This window comes from Python bivittatus, unplaced genomic scaffold (assembly GCF_059951505.1).
Source record: "Python bivittatus isolate LINGU-HERP-01145 unplaced genomic scaffold, Pbiv_v1 ctg000090_np1212, whole genome shotgun sequence".
Lineage (NCBI taxonomy): Eukaryota > Metazoa > Chordata > Lepidosauria > Squamata > Pythonidae > Python > Python bivittatus.
The window spans coordinates 3958479-3972869 of NW_028277046.1; the positions used below are offsets into that span (position 1 = coordinate 3958479).

General features: G+C 48.3%; 1 protein-coding gene across 6 annotated transcripts in view; it reads right to left on the reverse strand.

Moving 5' to 3' along the window:
• The window catches only part of RERE (arginine-glutamic acid dipeptide repeats), a 208151-nt gene that overhangs the window by 109618 nt on the left and 84142 nt on the right, over positions 1–14391 (reverse strand). For all 6 annotated transcript variants that reach the window (XM_088136769.1, XM_088136773.1, XM_088136771.1 and 3 more), the window contains exon 2: positions 13317–13769. In XM_088136769.1, the coding sequence (XP_087992895.1) occupies positions 13317–13623 (307 nt within the window). In that variant the 5' untranslated portion in view covers positions 13624–13769. The remainder of the gene's footprint in view (positions 1–13316; positions 13770–14391) is intronic.

Sequence of the window (14391 nt, forward strand, 5' to 3'; positions counted from 1 at the left end):
CTTTGCATGGACCCCCATTCAATCCAGCTTAAAGTATCCTGCAGCAGGAGACGGGAAAGACCTTGTCTTCTGGAGTTTCCAAAAACAGGGTTCAACCTTTGTGAAAGTTTGTCAAGAACCGTTCTGTGCTGCAGAGCAAATTCCCCAAAGCAACTGGCAAAACTCCAGCATCAGGGGTCTTGGGCATCAGGATCCTGCTTCACAGCCCCATAGATGAATTTCTCCGTAGAAATGTCAGTTCGATACTGGCGCCAAAGAATCTTGACAGAACAATGTACTGATCTGCAACAACCTGGTGAAGCTTCAGAGGACGATCCTGCTGTTGGGTATTTACAGAGATAATGGAAGGGACAGGACTCCAACAGCTTCCACTTCTCTGAGGATTGTCAGAGGAGGTTCTCAAGGTGTCGTCTTCTCTCTTGGGTCAAGAAACTCCACCAGAAGTAGCTGTTTCTCATAACAGTGAGTAGAAGAATGACATTCGCAACGCGTCTCCTCAAATTCTATACTTCAACACAAACACAATTCCCTAAAAACCAACGAAAGAAATATGGAGGGCACTCACTCTTTCTCTTTCTCTTTCTCTCTTTCTCTCTCTCACACACGCACACACACAATGCAGCCAAGCAAAGCTTTCTAGATTAACACTACAGATGGTTCTCCCCTGCACAAACTGGACGCTTTTCCCAGGATTTTGCTTTTTTGTTTCATGAAAAAGATACATGCCGATTTTCAGAAAGTTGAAAGAGATGGTTTCAAGGCTCAACCTCCATTTATCAGTCTTTAAGAGCGGCACCATCTGTCAGGCATTAACAGCTGCTCCATATTTTAAAAGCCAGAACAACGCCTGCCACATTAATGCTAAGGGGGTGGAGAAGAGAGCAGAGGCAGAGATTTTCACCTTGTAATGCTCACTTTTTGCTGGCAGCAAGAGGCCACCTCCTACTGCTTGGCTACCAGGATCAAAAGCCAAGGGCGCGCCCGTGTCTCTTGAGGAGGAGCAGCCCAGGCTGACAAAGAACACAGCCCTCGCATTTCCGTGCTTTCCACTCGCAGCATTCCATGCAAGAGCTGAAAATGTAGCCTGGAAGCGAAGCAGATGGATATGCGTTCCCTACTCCGAAAGCAATGCACTTGCCATGCGCCGGGGAACCCAGCATGCAACCTAGCGGCATTTTTTCTCAAGACAAAACCAAGCATTTGATTTCAGCTGTACAGGCAATGCTCCAGAAATGCTCTGGCTGAGCACTGAAATGCTGTCTCCCATGGAGAGAGCCCCTGGTTCAATCCCCAGGGCCTTCCAGATTGGGCTGGGAGAGAATGCTGGGGCAGCCCTGGATCACTGTGCTAAACTGCACCCAGAGAACTGGCCATGGGTCTGACCTGGTAGGAAACTCCTGGGCCGAGAGAACCAGGGTCTGATCCCTCTTCTTGTATGAAGCAGGGCTATCAGATCCAAATGGAAAGAGAGAGAAGAAGGGGATGACCAGCAGCAAGATGGATGGACTCAGTTATAGCAGTAATGGGTGTACAAGGCTTGAAGGGCCAGGTTGGGGACAGATCCTCCTGGAGAAAATCTATGTGGTCACCAATATCAACTGGATGGCACATAATCAATCAATCACGCCAGATCCAAAAATGAACACAGGCACTCCAAATTCAATATGTCCTCTCCACCAGAAGTGACACCGCTGCTAGAGGGGTGCTGACGCCAGCCACTTTGGGCCCAGTGCGAGCGGGCAGCATATGGCTATGATCAGTAAACTAATAATGAACCATCCACAGTTTCCCCTTCATTCAAAGTAGGCTTTTCTCAACGTGTGCTCAATATCAGGCAGTCTAATTTGGGGCTCAATAGTGCTTTTTTAATTTTTGGGGTTAGACTTCATCGACACCCCTGCCCTGGTTCACAAATCTTGTTCAACCTTGGTGAGCTGCACAGGACCTGACGGGCGGATTCCCAGATCAAGCGGAGAAGCCAGATACCACAATTCTTAAAACGCAACGGTTGCTATGCTAAAATGCGACAACTGCATTTGGAGTTCATGTCAACAATGAACCCGCCCAATTGTGCCTTATCCAACCAAAATGCCTGAACGAGGGGTATAAAGTGGAACATTTGGCTTGTAGGAGATCTAGGTCGCAATCTCTGGCTTTTTTCCCATTCAAGCTGGGGTGGGCCCAAACTGGGGGGACTTTCTGATAGGTTAAGTAAGGGATGCAACCATTTAAAAACACATCGAGCTCCCTGAAGTGTAATAGGATCTCAACAGCCAGAATCTCTGGCTATTCAAGGAGGAAGAGGGGCACCTCTGTACTTAGAATAGAAATCTGGTGGCCCATGAGTCCCACCACCCTCTGAGACCCCTGCATCTACATCTACAAGCCATCAAGGAGAAGAGCCGGCTATAGGACCCCAATAACCTCCCCTGTCCCCAGACAAACAAGTCTGCTCAGCAAATGGGAGAATGGCACAGAATTGAGACAGGCGCTGGTTGCCATTCATGTATTGATTCAGGCTGAATGGCTAATTCTTTGTCAGCAGGGCCTTCGCTGTTTAATTTTTTTTTTTTTTTCCTCGAGTCTTTCTCTTTCTCTCTCTCTAATTCTGGCACACTTGCTTCTCTCAGCTGGTGAAGCTGTCAGAACAAATAGAAGGCAATATATGGAAGCAAGGCAAACACACGGGCCAATGTCAAACACAAGCCCATCGCTCGCAGGCCGAAAGCCAAAGCCTTGCCTTTCAATTTCACTCATGTCCTCCAATCCAAATACCATCAGACTGTGTAAAAAACAAAAGAAGCCTCACCAAATCTCTTCCCTTTGCTCTCTTCGTTTGGGGGTTTTCAAAAGCAGCCTTTAAAAAAAAACACGAGCACGCACCGCTGAAGAACAGACTGGGAGTTAAGGGGGAGTTTCAGCCACCTCCTTGGCGAATACCAAAGCAAAAGCATCAATGTATAATTATTATAAAGGGAACATTTAACAATTAATTGAGCCAGCAGAAGCTAAACCTCCCGAGCTTCAGATTTCAAGGGCTTGCTTGCTAAGCAAAAGGGCAGAGGATTTCAACTTAACCGTAGGAGATCTCAGCCCAATTAGGCTCTGGGTAAATAAAATAAAATAAATCTGGCTCTCCTCGGCCAGGATGCAAATGTGCTGGAGAGACATGAGAAAAAGAGAGAGAGAGAGAGAGAGAGAGCAAACCAAACGCCTTCTGTTGTTGTGTTCACAGGTAATCCGACTGGCGCCAGGCAGTGGCACGAAAAGCTGTTTAATGGAGGGTTAGAAACAATGCAACTCAAAAAAAAGCCAAACAAGAGGAGGATGGAGGTGACAAAATTATAACCCTTTTTCGTTCTTGTGGTACAAACAGGCTTAAGCAGGAATGTGCCATAAACATGAGGGGGAGGGGGAGGGGGAGCAAGACACACTCCTGGGGCTTGGCACGTGGGTCCCTGCCAAGGTCAGCAGGTTTCCCCTGCTTTTCTGGTCCTGAGAGGTGTAAAGGTTTGCACACCCAGGGCACACCTTCTCCAGTTGGACTTCCCAGGGGAAGCTGTTCTCATGATGGACAGTGGAACTACAGGCCCGGCTCTTTGCGTTCCAGGCCCAGATATTCGGGAGCCTTGGCATGAGCGGCGGAACTGAGTTAGGAAACCGCTCTGAAGCCAGGTTACTGGCTTGCAAAAAGGGGAGGGCGCCTCTGCTTTTGCCCCAGGTTCAATCTCTGCCCTCTTTGGCTCAAAAGAGCAGGCGAGGCCTTTCCCTGCCTCTCCTCCACCCTCCGGCAACAAGGCGTTCCCATCTGCTCTGGGCAAGGGGAAAGGGGCAATCTTTAGCCCCCCTACACGACAACTGACAGGACCAGTTCATGATTCACTGCCTTTCTGTAGATCAGCAGGCGAGAGTCAAACCTGTCATGGGCTATTAATTTTGGCAGACTTATTTACAAAGCTGATGCTGCACCGCAGCCCCATCCCCACAACCACGCTGTTCTACCCATCCTGTCTGCAGGACAGGAGATGGGGCAGCGGAGGTGGGATGCTGGGGACAGGAATTATTGACACCTACTAGATCCGTGTTTTTCAATCTCAGCAATGTTTAGGTGCATGGACTTCAACTCCCAGAATTCCCCAGCCAGCAAGCTGCTGAGGTCAAGGGTGGGTTACTTTCCGGCCAACATAAGCCCACGTGCACGCAAGTGGGGGATGTCTGCAGACTTGGGGGAGTCTCAAGGTTTGCAGAAGTTCCAAAACCTTGCAGGGAAATCTCCCACGCTTCCCAGGGAGGCCGAGGATGTTCCGAGGGCAAGGTTTTGTCAAAGAAAGAGAGTTTGCCGGAGGGCGTTGTGGCTGGGTGGCCAGCTGGCAGCCAGGAGGCAATGCTGCAACGTTTGGTACACTTCGGAAGAAGCGATGCTTGATCTTGGATCTCTCGCCTGTCTAATGTAAGAATCTCAGTGGTTTCCCTAACAAATCCCAACTTGGCACGCCAGCTAATGCGATTCAGCCCTTGGCTTCACCATTGGGGGTCAAGGGCCTTTCTCAACGGCAGGGCTCCCGAACACAGCTTTTTCTGGGCGGGCAAGGGGCTCCAAAGAACAATGCTCCCGGCTACTCTCCCAGAGCTTGGCAGGGGACAAAGTCTCTTACAGCCACCTTTGTTCTCTGAGCTTTCCCATCCAATCCTAAACACGCTTTGGCAGAAATACTTGCCTCAAGAGGGGTGGGTGATAGGAGACAAGCTTCAAAGAACCCACCCCTTGCTTGGAGACGAGGAGGAGTGGAGGGCCACGGACAAAAAGGCTGTTTCTCTACAAATAAAGAAAGGGTGCAGGAAATCAACAGGAAATGGCCCATTTTGGCCAAATATTTAGCAGCCCCCGCTGCCTCCCGTTTCCGATTTTTTTTTTTTTTCAAAGGCAAGCATTTATTTATTTGCACTAATTAAGTATGACCCAACAAATGGAGATTCTCTAGGGCAAGTCAGAGTAGAAGGAAGCAGCGCCTCCCTTACAAGGTGGGGGAACCTGTCTCTGGAAGGCCCTGCTATTAAATCCAACTACACTGGGATCTGTGATGGAGGATGCTACCGATTCTGACTAGGAAAAGGGAGGCGCAAGAGGAAAGAAAACAGTTGGCCAGAATGCTGGGAATCTAAGCTTACTGCTTCCGAATAAGTGTGTGCTACACTGGTAATATTTGTCCCCCTTCGCCACCCCCACCCCCCTTTGTGGACAGGAATTGTGAAAGAAGCAGGAGGTACTTTAAGGGACAATGTTGAGCTTTTAATTCCTGGGACGTTCCTGTGATCGGTGCTTCCTTCCCGCAGTAGTCAGGCACAGTAGCAAGGACCAGTGTGCACAGGCATGAAAAACAAACCAGGATTCTCTCCAACTCTGGCTTATCGTTTTGCATGGGCATTTCTGGGCGCTTAGGCCAGCAGTCACACTGGTTGGGACTGGCGAGAGTCACGACCTGCTGGCCACGGAGGCAAATCGAGGAAGATGGCAACTGTGCACGGAAACAAATTGCCTCCCGCCATAAGGCCGAACGAACAAAAGCTCAGCACCCAAAAGACCTGGAATAAGCAACCACGCGTCGAAGAACCTGGCCGACTCTTCTCACTCCAGAGCACCCCCAGGCCAGCTGCGAATGCTGAAAGAGCCAGGCTGTGTAACCTGCTGGCAATTCCCACCCGGCTGCCTGCTCCCTTCCTATGGAGTCAGCAGAAGCTACATTTAGACATCACCTCCTTCCCAGCACGCCGTAAGACGGGTCGGGCGTCTTGTTTTGCGTAGAGCGCCATCGTCTTGGGCCGGAGCACCCATCAGGCTTCCGAACAAAGGCTCAAATTACACCCTTCCTGCTTTCTGTAATGGGGCCGCCACCCTTTCTCCCCGAGAAATAAGCACTTGAAGAGAAAGGGAGAGAAAATGCGTGTGCCGCAACTGCTAAGTGTTCCCCCTCCCCTCGCAAGCCAGCACGAGGGTTGCACCCAGCCGACTACAAAGCACTTAACAGCTGGCATCTACACAAACAAAAGAAAGGCTGGTAAACTCAAATATGGAAGGAACCTTTAGAGGCGCTCAAGTGTGGTTTTCTTCCCTTCCCTTCATTACATCCAGAGATTGTTCAGCCCCCTTTCCCCAGCACTACCTTGAAACCAGGTGAGTCAGCAATGGGATTCCCCTCTACCTGGAAGGGGAGATCCTTCCGGGGGGTGGGGCTCAGTTTGCACAGCACGCTAGATAGAGCAGGCTAAAATTGGGAGGAAGGAAGTTACTCTGTGGCTCATCAATGTGGCACATTCTGTGAGCCAGGCCATCATGTTAAGTCACCACTGGGTTTATTTACCTGGGCATGGCACATTATCGGAGCTGCAGGCACAGCAATTGGGTTCTGTTAACCTGGGTTTACCACGCTGGGTGAACCCAGTCAGTGGATCTCCTTGGAGAGAAGATTTCTACCCTTATGACTTCGATGATCTAGGAGATCAGCTCCTTCCCCTTAGCATCCACTCTAACTTTGGAAGGTGGAGAAGGGAAATGGACGCTTTTTGCCAGACAGAAGCTTTGACTGGACCACTGTAAATTCACAGGTCTGCTGCTGTAACAGCGCTCCCACAACAAACTAGCACACTGATGCATTCACTGGAAGCAGATATTCTCATTGTCTCACTGGCAGACAATGGCATCGTGACACCCTTCCCGATGCAGCAAGGTGCCCACACCTTTGGCACAAAAGTCGGTGCTCGGAATTTGCCTCCTTCCCACCGAGGCTGACAGAGTCGACCTGCAAGCAGCTACAGGCGGATGAGGGCAGGGTGACCGTTTCAACAAGCAGAGACCTTTTGAGTTGGAGAAGGAAAGGGGTTGAAATCCAGGAAAGGTAATCTTTTGGTAATTAAATAATCCAGAGTTAAATAAACTCTTAAAACATTATCACAGCGGGGTGGAGCTCTCCCTATATTCTTGTTTGCCAAAGCTAACATTCTGCCCGCTTTTGCGGCCTAGCTTTTATTCCTATTTGTCTTTCTGCCACAACGCTCAAGGATTAAATCATTTTAATCCTGATAGATCCTTTTAAATGGCTCTGGATCATCACACCAAAAATGAGAGTGTCCTACTTTTGAGTTCCCAGAGACCAGAGAGGGGCCAAATCTGTCTTCCTCAATCCAGTGAGTTGAGTAAAGGGCACCAAGAGGCTCTCCTGTCTTCCTCCGCAATACGCAATCCGACATTAGGAATTAAGCCTCATAAACTGGAGGGTGACCCGTTGCCTTTAACAGCACTCTGCTGATGCGTCCTTACGTTCTCTTCCCTATGCCTGAATAGGACACGAGGCTGGAGTTTACAAGGAAGACGACCCATCCCTGGATTCGGCTTTATGAATATGGTACAGCTGAAAGTCATAAGGCCACTCCGATGATGTGGGGTCAAAAGTCTCGGGGGGGGGGGAAATTAGCCGGTTTCCTCAAGCACAGGCTGGCGGGGGAAGCAGGGGCCCTCAGTCACTGTGAGAAAACACTGAGATGAGCAGTTAGGCAGACAGGCATATAAGTACCTGGATGAGGAGGAGGCAAGTCCTCTGGATTTATTTGATTTATCAACCATCAGCTGAATCCAAAACAAGGGCAAGCAAAGGACACGGCGTGCGAGGAGCTAAATTTCGTTAAGCAGCCAGGCAAGCACATATGTATATTCAGCAAAGGCAGAGAGACGAATCCCACTGAACGCCCCCTCCCCGGGATGCTATTTTCCAAGTTAAAAATGATGTCTAGAAAACAAGGCAGTCATCAAGATACCAAAGTTAGCAGAGAGATGGAACAATCCAATGTCCAATATACAATTATCTCCTAGTGTCTGTGTGTGTGTGTGTGTTTATTGCAACTGCTGCTCGGAGTCAAAGCAGCTAGATGGGCAAAGTGGTGCCCTTTAGACGGGCTTGTGGACAAGGTCTCTAGGCAAGTGAGCGGCCACATCCCTCTCGCTGAGCAACAGCATTTTGGCTGACCTGGAGAATAAAGATCTGCAGGTAGGAGGGGGAAAAATGGGGGATCCATTTCTGGGGACTAGATGCAACCCTGTCCTGACGTGCTGTGGGAGAAAAAGGGGGTCCTCCCTGTGGGTGTCTCCACCATTAGGAGCAGAGACCTGGATTCCTGAGCACGGGGGCAGCCTTCTCAAACCTTGCCAGACTTAAAAGGCACATCAGGCAGCCTCAAGGCTTCACTGTGTTGCAAGATCACCCAACTGGCAAGGGAAGCCATTTTAACAGCCTCTTCCATGGTGTCGTAAATCAATATTCGTTCTGAGCTATTCTGATAAAAAGAGGGGAGAGGCGTGCCAAGCTCAAACAAACAAACAACAAAAAACAGGAATAGGATGAGGGTTAGGGCTAAGGCTAGGGAGTAACCCGGGAGCTGCGGGTGCTGAGCGAAAAGCGCTCTGAAATGCTCCATTCTAAAAGAGGCAGGCCTTGTGGCCGGAGTGCCTTTTTCCCACGACAGAGCTCATGAGGAGCAGGGATGTCAGCCAAGCCGTCATTATGGCTAGCAAAACAGGAAAGCCAAGAGCCAAATTCTGCTTTGAGAATCCTCTCCTGGACCACAAGACTTCTTGTGTGGCTGTTCTCATGGTTCAGGACACACCTCCATACCTCTGCAGGTGAGGCCTGAAAGATGAAGCAGGAGAAGAGGAGAGCTCTGAAATTTAACGTACCCAAAGAGGAGGAGGAAAACAGCCGTGGTGGCCAAAGAAGGGTGATGTTATTTCTTCCGTAGCTCTTCATTTTATTTTTTGAAAGCCACCCACTTGCACACTCCACAGATAAAACAGAGCTCAGACCTTCTTATGTGTAAGAATCCTGCACAGCACGCCTCACAGCCTCCATGCATCCACTGTGAGGTGCAGATGGCAAAGAAATTCCTAAACACTTTGGAAAGAAGGCCTGATAAAGGGCCGAGACAGGTGGCCCAAAGTCACAAGTCAGTCCATCGCCCCATTTGCCACCAGTGGTAAACCACGCTGCTTCTTCTCCTCGGCTGGGCCCCTCACACATCTTGGAAGCATCTCAAGGCAGGAGACTTTCAACAACCTGACTGTCTGAACATTAAGCTGGTGCTAGAGATCAACCTAAAGTTTGATTTGAAGTACTCGATTATGTGTTAAAAGGAAAGATCTGTCTTTGTAGACCAAAAATGAGCATCCCAGAATCTGAATTGGTTTTAACAGAGGGTTTATCTACACATCAAGGGTTTGCACATCATCAAGTATTGTTGGGGCCAGAAGCTTAGCAGGGGTACCAAAACTTATGACTTCTGGCCACATATTAGCTGCTATACCGGTAGGGTGGTCTTGCTTCTCCTTGGATTCCGTGAAGCAAGAGAGACAAATCTCAGAAGCCAGGTCTCCTCTAGCACAGCTTTCCCAACTTGATGCATCCAGATGTGCCTGATTCCAACTCCCATCACTCCCAGCCAGGATGTTGTTGGCTAGAGCTGTTGGGAGGGGAACCTTAACTCATCTTGAGGTTGGTGTAGACATCTGTAGCAGCATACTGACCCCATTTGGCTTTGCACAGCCATACCTACACAACTTGTCCAGCAATTTCTGAACCATCATAAGGTGGTTGTCCTTGGAAGGAGCACCAAAGCTGATTCAGAGTAGGAGGGGCAAGGAAAGAGATGGAGCAATGGATTATTAAGCAGAGGCCACCTTCCACCTAGGATGGAATTACAAGCAACAGATGTCTAATAGCCTGTAGCACAGCTACTCTCCCAATTATGATGGTCTCTTTCCACTGGAGGTGGTGATTCAAGTGACCTGAGCAATGTACTACATTTTTAATGCTTTACAAATAAGGAAGGATATGAACTAGATACAAGATATATTCCCATGAATGCATTGAAACATAGATGTCAAGTTTTTATCTAGTCCTTGGGCACATTCAAAGGATTTCACAGACACTCATCATTAAGGCAGCCAAACGTGGAAGCCAGAGAATTTTCATACACCATCAGGACACCCAGCCCCAGCAAGAAGCCAGACAGGCAAAGCTACTCTGGCCTGTTCCCTTCTCAACCCTCCTTCCAACCCTCCAACTGATCAAGGTTCCAGATTTGTCCCAGAGCGACTAGGAGAGAAGGGTGGATGAGGAAGGGCCAAGAGAAAGAAACTGCATCAGGGAAATTCAAAAGGAATAAATGGCTTCTATCTAGCCTGTAATCTTTACAGACTCATAAACTAGATCAGTAATACCATTCCTACATTGCAATGAGAACGCTACGGTCAAAGTAGAATCAAGGACTGCCGCTTTAGCCTTCAAGTGAGGGAATTACAACCCCTTAGCCATGACCGTCAAAGTAGTAGTTTTCTAGCAGAGCTATTCAGAGATACACTTGCGAGATCCACGTGACTATATGATCAAAGAGCACCGCACAAACTCCTCTGCCACATGCAGCAAGGTCTTAGTCAAGTCATTATTCATCCATCCAGTTAATGGCCTGTCTTTCTATTCAAGCAAGTAAAAGTGGTTAACAAAGTTTAAAATAAACAAGAGAGGGAGAAAAATGGGGACATCGGTAGGCTATTGTGAAGTTAGACAACATTACCGAGTACTGCAACAAAGCTGTGAAGGAGAGACAAGATCTGAGTTTGGTAGCTCTATGAAAGCAACTGCAGAAGAGCATGGGAAGAACTTCTGGCTTGCTTCAGGCACCTGTCAATCTGCAATGCAAGCTATTCCCCCTCCGAGAACACAGGCTATGATTGCAGCCCAGCTATTTTCTCTTCCGTTCTGAGTGGAGGTCAGCTTCCTCAAAGCCAACAAACACGAACGCTCCCCAGTCAATCAGAACTTGATCGACAGGCTGCTGAGAGCACAAACAGCTTCTTTTCATACTTGGCAAGAGTTCTCCCAGAGATCCTGACCTCAAGAAGCACACCCTTTTCCAGGACTAACCTCTGCAAAGCGTTCTCCCCAGGAGCACAGACAAGGGGGTAAGCAACAGTCTGTTCCCTTCTCTCGCCAACAAATGTAGTCTGCTTCATTTGACTTTATTTGTTAAAACTTGGCTTCTTGGGCTGGTGGCGATCAGAAACCTTTACACACAAGAAAAGCTCTCCCCATGTTACTCATCACTGCATACTTTCCCATTAATGGCCACCAAAGAAATGGCAAGGAAGGCTTAACCACGGTTAGGAGAGTGGATCTGAAGGTCTCCGTCAGCACCAGAGTTAAAAGAGATCAGGATTCAGAGCTGGTGTGGAGTCTCTTCCCTTGATGCTTTCAATATATGAATGGGCCAACCAACAATCCGACTGCATTGATATGTCCCATTGTCATTACAGGCCACCATTCATCAAATGTACAGTAGCCCAGGGTTACCAGTGCACATGTGAACCAACTCCAGGTGTCCTGACCAATTCAGGTTCAGGTTAAAGCTCTTTTGGAGGCTGTGAGTTCCTACAGAGGTGGAGAGCCATCCCAGGAATGCTTTAGGGACTGGACTCAATAGCCTAAAGCAGTGTTGTCCAAACTTGGCCACTTTAAGATGAGTGGACTTCAATTCCCAGAGTTCCCCAACCATGCTGGCTGGGGAACTCTGGGAATTGAAGTCCACTCATCTTAAAGTGGCCAAGTTTGGACAACACTGGCCTAAAGTAACTCTTCCGTGAAAATCCCTGAGGATGTACTGCTCAACAAGGCTTGTATGAATTGGTGAATGGATGTGATGGAAGCAAAGACACAGGGAAAGATAAAGAATGGCATTGGCACGCATTCAGTTTAGTCAGATTTCCTTTTCTTTTTTCTTACCCCTAGCTTCCAATTTCTTCTGCTTACTACGTCTTACTCTTTTGCTCTTCGCGTGATGCTGCTTGTCCCAGAAGGGAATAGCCAGATTGATATGTATGTACTGAGGCATGTAAACAGCCACACGCTTGGTTGCCTGCGTCAGCCAAGAACTTTTTGTATCTGTTTCTTTATCAAAACTAAACCCAAAGCAGCTAGCAAATAAGAAAACAGCAAATGACAAATGCAAAATATACAGCCGCACTTCTAAAGAGGGCAGTTCCCAGGAAACATTCGGCCTATTACTCTGACAATGCTATTAAATGTCAACCTGACGTTTCCTGGAAAAAGCCAAATTTTATTCAAAAGAAGGTAATGTTCTGGCCTGGTGAACTTGTCCTCAGAGTGAGTTTCATGGATTTGGTGCCCCTTTATTAGCAGCAGCCAGCAGTGTTGGTGGTGATTCCAGCTTGTGGCCCACCCTAATCTTGTAGCCACCATTAAGAGACCTACCACCATTAGGGTTAGCCTACCTCCAGGTAAAGTCCAGAATGCTAGCCTAAAAAAGCTACAAAGGTCTACTTGCATCTCCAAGCTGGTGAAGTTTTAAGCATTCTGTCAACGCAACACATTAAAAAAATTGTTTCCTGTGATTTATTTCCATGGGTGCTTTTTCCCCTCTCCTTCTGAAAAGCATATCCATCTCTCCTCTCCCAGCAGCACCTATATAGCATGCCAATGATTTCACAACAGAATAGACATAAATGTAGACGCTTACTCTTTTGACAGAAGAATCAGGAATAAATACACTTGTCCTGGTGAAGTGAGAGCACTACAAATAATCAGAAAATCAAGGCAGCTTCCACCAGGAGGTCATGGCTGCCCTGAGAAGCAGACTGTTGGGTTCTAATGAAGCCACTCAAGGATGGTTATTGCAGTCTGAGCCCAGTTAACATGAATTGTAGGAATTGTCCTACAAAAATGCAATTAGGTAGCGTAGGATGGGATGGGATCCCTAGGGATCTTGTACATGCACCTCATCTTCAGCTTTCCAACTTCCACAGACTTCTCTCTCTGATCTTATAACCCAGCACAACCTTATTTGGAATTTTCTCTTGCCCAGCTCTGGTACCCCTCAACTACCCAAGGATCACCTGTTCCCTCAAGAAACCACAATGTTTCTCCCCTGATGCTTCCTGGCCTGAAAGGTCACTGGGCCACCCCTCCCTTGGTTTCCTACTGTTCCTCAACTAAAACTCATCTTTCCTAGGGAGATTTCTGAACCCCCAACCTTATCACCTTGGATACAGCCTACTCAATTAAGACCTAAGCGCATGGATCGCTGAAATGGGAGTGTACTGTTTCCTTCCCTTCCTCACCAAATAGGAGTGAAAAAAGAAAATCAAAAGCCCCTTGGCTCAGGAACGAACACACACACACACACACACACACACACACACACACAGAGTGTGATATAAGAGCCAAAGAGGGATCTCTCTCTCTCTCTCTCTCTCTCACCTCCAGGCCGGTAGATGACGTCATCCTCCGTGATGAAAGAGGTGATCTCCCCGTTGTCCGTCCTCTCGTAGCGCGACTTCTTCTTGGGGGGCTTCTTCTTGTTCTTCTTGGCGGACTCCTCCGTGGTGGCGCTATTGTTGTCATTGTCCTCGTCTTCGCTGTGGTCGCTCTCGGCGTAGTTCTTGGCCCCGCCTTCCAGGGTGCAGCTCCGCCGAGGCCGCGAATTCTCGCTCTCCCTCGCCTTGTCCCGTTTGTCCCGGTCCCGGTCCTTCTCTTTCTCTTTGTCCTTCTCTTTGTCTGCTGTCATGATTCGCCAGGTGCCTTCTTCCGTCCTCTCACGGCTCGGCCTCCGTGAAAGGTAGACAGTCAGCCTGGGCTTCAGTCTTCTGAATTTCCCACTCAACTCCAGGAAAAATTGGACCACTCCAGCAACCCCAGTGTTTTAAAAAGGTTCTTGAAAAGAAGAGAACAAAGAGAAAGCTAATATTAACCAACAATGCCTTTCGCAACCTGCAAATTTGTATATAAATTCTGTTTATTACTGCCGTTCAAACTGTCAGCACACCCTCATTTAGGCAGCCAAAACAGCACCACCCAGATACAGTCAGGAGGTAATGGCAGGACTGGGTGAGCCCCATGGTTTTCCAAAATCACAAGGTCTTAAGGGGAGACCATCGGAAGGGGAAGCCTCTAAATACAAGGGGGGTAGAACCCTGAGCACTGGGGATGGGGGAGAAAGAAGCAGAAATAGTAGAGGTGAGGGAGAACTCAAAATCCTGAGGAAAGGCATAGCTGCTGGGTTCCCTAAACAGGAGTACCCCACATCGTAGCATTTTGTGGCATGAGGGTGCAACTAAACACATACACGTTTATCTCACATTCTTACGATCCATTGCATGCTCAAGTGAGCAATAAAACCAGTCCTGGGACAGACTATAGACCCTGAAGGATGGATTTATGCATATAAAGGCACATTTGATATTCCTGAGTTCTTAATGGGCAGTACGCAATGGCTGATCTACCCTGCAAGGCTGTTGTCCTACCTCTGCCTCCCCCAAGTCCATGCAGTGGGGCA